Here is a 4,131-nt window from a genome sequence, read left to right as displayed (position 1 = left end):
TGTAGTCCTTGAGCCCCCGCAGCTCTTCCTGTCTGATGTGATTAAACGTGGCATCTCCAAACATGATGCTGGGGACTGGAAAGAGGTGGCTCTAAGGGTGATTGCTCTCAGCGGTACTTACAACCCCGTGAGAGGGACACATAATATGTAAGCAAAGGCATGGATGCCTAAGCCAGTGTGGTAGTTCTCACATACTCCAGGGAATTATGAGACAGTCTCTCACTTCTGAGTTGAGCACAGAGAAAATAAGCATTGAATCACTTGGGGGAAAAACAAAGGCATTAATAGTTTATAACTTGCTGAAATATAGAAAAGAGCTACGAGGGGTGCCTGGATGGCTCAGTCGGTTAACCATCTGACTTAGTTAGGCTCAGGTCATGATCTCCCAGCTGGTGAATTCAAGCCCGTGGTAGGGCTCTGTGCTGACAGCTCAGAGCAGGGAGCCTGCCTCAGATTTTGTATCTCCCTCTCTCTCTACTCCTCCCCAACTGGAGCCCTGTATCTCTCTCAAAAAATAAAATAAACATTTAAAAAAAATTTTTTTAAGCCACGAAAATCACATTGAAAGAGTTGTTTTCAGCAGGGATGATTAGACAATATTCAAACAACTCTACCTGCAAAGCTTGGGAGGATATATACAGCAAAAAGTATTGTACTAGACAGTTTTAACTGAATATATGTTATTTAATCCTCACAACCACCTTGGGGGCCGGATTCATGTACTTATTTTATAGAAAGATGTTGATGACGCAAGATGCACCAAGGTTGAACATGGGATAAACTGGCTCAAAGCCTATGATCCTCCTCTTCCATTTTGGCTTCTGGTCCAAATTAAGATTTGAACTCCTGAGTTCTAGAGTTAGGGAAAACTGGGAGCTGAAAGCTCAGAGGTCAGCAGTTGGTGCTGGGAGTGGATTGGAGGAGACTCATGCTTTTCCTGGATGGTGCCTCCCTCTGGATGTCCTCCCTCTCAGCTCCAGGTCACTCACAGACTCTAGATGTGGCTCAGCCCCCACTATCTCCTTTTTGATTGATTCCCTTTTCCTCCCCTCTCCTACCCCTCCTATGCCCTCTGTGCACCTCCTTCCCAACACTTGATCAGGGAGAATCTTAAAACACTCACTTGTTCACGCTGCTGAACTCAGACACTCGCACTACTGAAACATATCAGGAAAATGCCGGAAGTGTACTGACGGTTCCTGACCCTCAGGGACAGAAGCTCGGGCTGGAGGTTGTAACAGAGATCCGGCGCCCCTCTGACTTGTCCTGCGTGTGCGATGGATCCATTGATGGGCTTCCAGGGCACTCTTTCGTTTAAAGGTTTTCCCACACTGGGAACAGGGGAAGGGCCTCTCAACAGAATGGACACGCCTGTGACTGTTGAGGACACACGAAGAGGTAAATTGGTGCCCACACTCAGGGCAGGAGTAGGGCTTCTCCCCTGTATGTGTGCGCCTATGGATAGCCAGAGAGCCACTTTGCCGGAAGCAGCGGCCACAATCAGGGCACTCATAGGGCTTTTCGCCTGTGTGAATGAGCTGATGCTGAAGCAGGTTATTTTGCTGGGCAAAACGGGCACCGCAATGTGCACAAGGGTAGGGGCGCTCACCAGAGTGGACCCGCTGGTGATTGGTCAGGAGGGAGGGGTAGGCAAAGCCCCGACCACAGTCAGAACAGATATGGGGCTTCTTCCTCGTGTGGGTGCGCTGGTGGATAGCCAAGAGCGAAGGATGTGTAAAGTGGCGCCCACACTCAGTACACACATATGGCTTCTCCCCACCATGTCTATGTCTGTGGATGGCCAGGGCCCCCGTCTGGCGGAAGCAGCGGCCACAATCCGGACATGAATAAGGCTTGTCCCCTGTATGAAGCAGCTGGTGCTGGACCAGGTGAGCCCTCTGGGAGAACTGAACCCCACAAGGCCCACAGACATATGGACGGTCTCCAGAGTGGATTCGCCGATGTCTGACCAGCATCGAGGGGTAGGCAAAGAGCCTCCCACAGTCTGGGCAGGAGAAGGGCTTCTCCCCTGTATGTATGCGCATATGAACAGCCAGATTGCCTCTTTGGCGGAAGCAGCGTCCACACTGGTCACAGGGAAAGGGCCGCTCCCCAGAGTGGACCCGCTGGTGGCTGGCTAGGAGGGAGGGGTAGCTGAAAGAACGGCTACATTCCAGGCAGGGGTAGGGCCTCTTGGGAGTCTCGGTGCACTGGTGTCCCGTGTCAGAGGAGACCTGAGGCAATGAATGGCTGCAGTCTCTAAAACCAGGAACCAACCTGGCCTTCATCAGTGGCCCGTTCTTCACAGGGGGGTCCTCCAGCTCCTTGGCCCTGATTCTACTGCTTGGTTCATTCTTCTTTTTCTTGCTTTCTAAAGAGACGAGAGAATTGAAACCAAAGAGTTGAGTGCCTGCATGCCCCCGCCTGTGTTTTCTCTCACCATGGGGAGATGTAGGTGAAGGGAGCAGCAGTCTGTTTCTCTGGTGTATTCCCTGTTTCAGAGCCCCCGGGTTCATCTAAGGCAGCAGCTCCCCACTCCATGGCCTTCCCCACCCCACCCCCCTCATTTAGGGCTTGGAAAATTACAGTTTTGTCAGAAGGTGACGGATAGTACTGCCTGTCAAAAATAAGCAATCACCTGCCACATTAAAGCCCCTAAAAGTAGGCATTTCAGTAGGGATAGAGATTTCTCAAGGCACTGGAATGGACCACAGGTCAGTGTATACAAAAACAGCAGTCACAGGGGCTCCGGGTGGCTCAGTCGGTTAAGCCTCCAACTCTTGATTTCCACTCAGGTCATGATGTCGAGGTTCGTGAGTTTGAGCCCCACAGCAGGCTCTGTGCTGGCAATGCAGAGCCTGCTTGGAATTCTCACTATTCCTCTCTCTCTGCCCCTCCCCTGCTTGTGCTCTGTATCTTAAAATAAATAATAAATACACGTACACACACACACACACACACACACACACACACACACACACACAGCAGTCACCACCTGGGCCAAAACTAACAATTTCACTAAGTGAACTTCTGGCCCCTTTCTGAGGCATGCAAATGCTCTGGGCACATAGAGAAGGAAGGCTCAATAAATTCTACCCCCCCCCCCCTTCTCTTCCCCCCTACCCAGCTATCCTTGATGTAAGGAAGGCACCAGGTCTGATAAAGGGAAATTTGGAAGTGAAGGTTCAGAAGATCCTCACTAACTGGGCTGTGTGTTGCAAGGAGACTGCCAGGGGAAAGTTCCTGCCCGGGACCCGCTCCCAAGAGAGGGTGACTTCCAGCTCAGCCCCACTTTCCTCACCTATCCCATATCCTGGGTGCCTCGCCCTGTCCTCGGGATCCTCGGCCTCCGGGCTCCACGCCTCCTTCTTTCTCTCCATCCAGGAGATGAGGGCGGGCTTGGGGCCTGCGAATCCTAGGGGAGAAGAGGCCAACAGCGGACAGGGTGAGAGGATGGAGCCCAGCCAAGGCGGGGGACACAGCCTCCGGACCCTAGCGGAGAAGACCCTCCTTAATAACAGACACTTGGACGCGTCCACACCAGAAGTCTAAAAACCTCCGTGTCACAAAAAGGGGGAGAAGGGGGCGGGCCGGGCCTCACCGAGCGCGCCCAGGTGGCCGTAGGTCTCCCGCATCACGTCCCGGTACAGGGCCCTCTGGGCTGGCCGCAGACAGCCCCACTCCTCCGAAGAGAAGTACACGGCCACGTCTGCGAAGCTCAAGGCGCCCGGCTTCCCTCGCTCTGGGTGGGCCTCCCCCTGCTCGCCGGCGAGGCGCGGGGCCCCGGGCGGCGCCATGGGTCCAGCGCTGTTCCCCCGTTCGCCGGCGGGCCCGGGGTTCTGGACGCCGCGGGACCAAACCTGGTCGTTCCTCGGGCCCAGGGCGCCGCCGAGGAAGCCCGAAGGGCACCAGGACCAGCCTCTCGTGGGACCAGCGCAACCCCCTAAGGTGTTATTCTTACAGGTCCTACATGGACCCGGATTAGAGCATCGGAGGATGCCTTCTGCCACAGTGGAAGCGCGCAAGAAGCTCGCTCACCCCACCCCCTCCCCGCACGGGCGCTAGAAACCCTTTGCCCTCAAGAATAATGGCGCCGCTGGACTTCACGCCCTTCTCCCTCCCGTGCACAGT

The 4,131-nt window shown here is 54.3% G+C and overlaps 1 protein-coding gene across 2 annotated transcripts; it reads right to left on the bottom strand.

The window, feature by feature from the left end:
- Positions 1 to 1,128: 1,128 nt before the first annotated feature.
- Positions 1,129 to 4,066, bottom strand: LOC121026479 (zinc finger protein OZF-like). Of its 2 annotated transcripts, XM_040469323.1 has the most exons (3): positions 3,602 to 4,066; positions 3,302 to 3,415; positions 1,129 to 2,371 (listed from the first exon to the last, which is right to left on the bottom strand). In XM_040469323.1, the coding sequence occupies exons 1-3, from the start codon at positions 3,795 to 3,797 to the stop codon at positions 1,155 to 1,157; spliced, it is 1,527 nt and encodes a 508-aa protein (XP_040325257.1). In that variant the 5' UTR covers positions 3,798 to 4,066; the 3' UTR covers positions 1,129 to 1,154. The 2 variants fall into 2 exon arrangements, with proteins under 2 accessions (XP_040325257.1, XP_040325258.1); XM_040469324.1 differs by lacking the exon at positions 3,302 to 3,415.
- Positions 4,067 to 4,131: the final 65 nt, after the last annotated feature.

This window comes from Herpailurus yagouaroundi, unplaced genomic scaffold (genome assembly GCF_014898765.1).
Source record: "Herpailurus yagouaroundi ecotype Mexico unplaced genomic scaffold, PumYag 111403, whole genome shotgun sequence".
Classification (NCBI taxonomy): domain Eukaryota; kingdom Metazoa; phylum Chordata; class Mammalia; order Carnivora; family Felidae; genus Herpailurus; species Herpailurus yagouaroundi.
The sequence above is the reverse complement of the archived record's forward strand: the minus strand, read 5'-3'. Positions and strand labels throughout refer to the sequence as shown.

Excerpts from the sequence above, each read along its gene's own strand:
- LOC121026479 (XM_040469323.1), bottom strand. The coding sequence starts at position 3,797 with ATGGCGCCGCCCGGGGCCCCGCGCCTCGCCGGCGAGCAGGGGGAGGCC. Across the intron at positions 3,416-3,601 it reads CGGCCACCTGGGCGCGCTCG|GATTCGCAGGCCCCAAGCCC; the intron begins GTGAGGCCCGGC and ends CTTCTCCCCTAG. Across the intron at positions 2,372-3,301 it reads GCACCCAGGATATGGGATAG|AAAGCAAGAAAAAGAAGAAT; the intron begins GTGAGGAAAGTG and ends TCGTCTCTTTAG.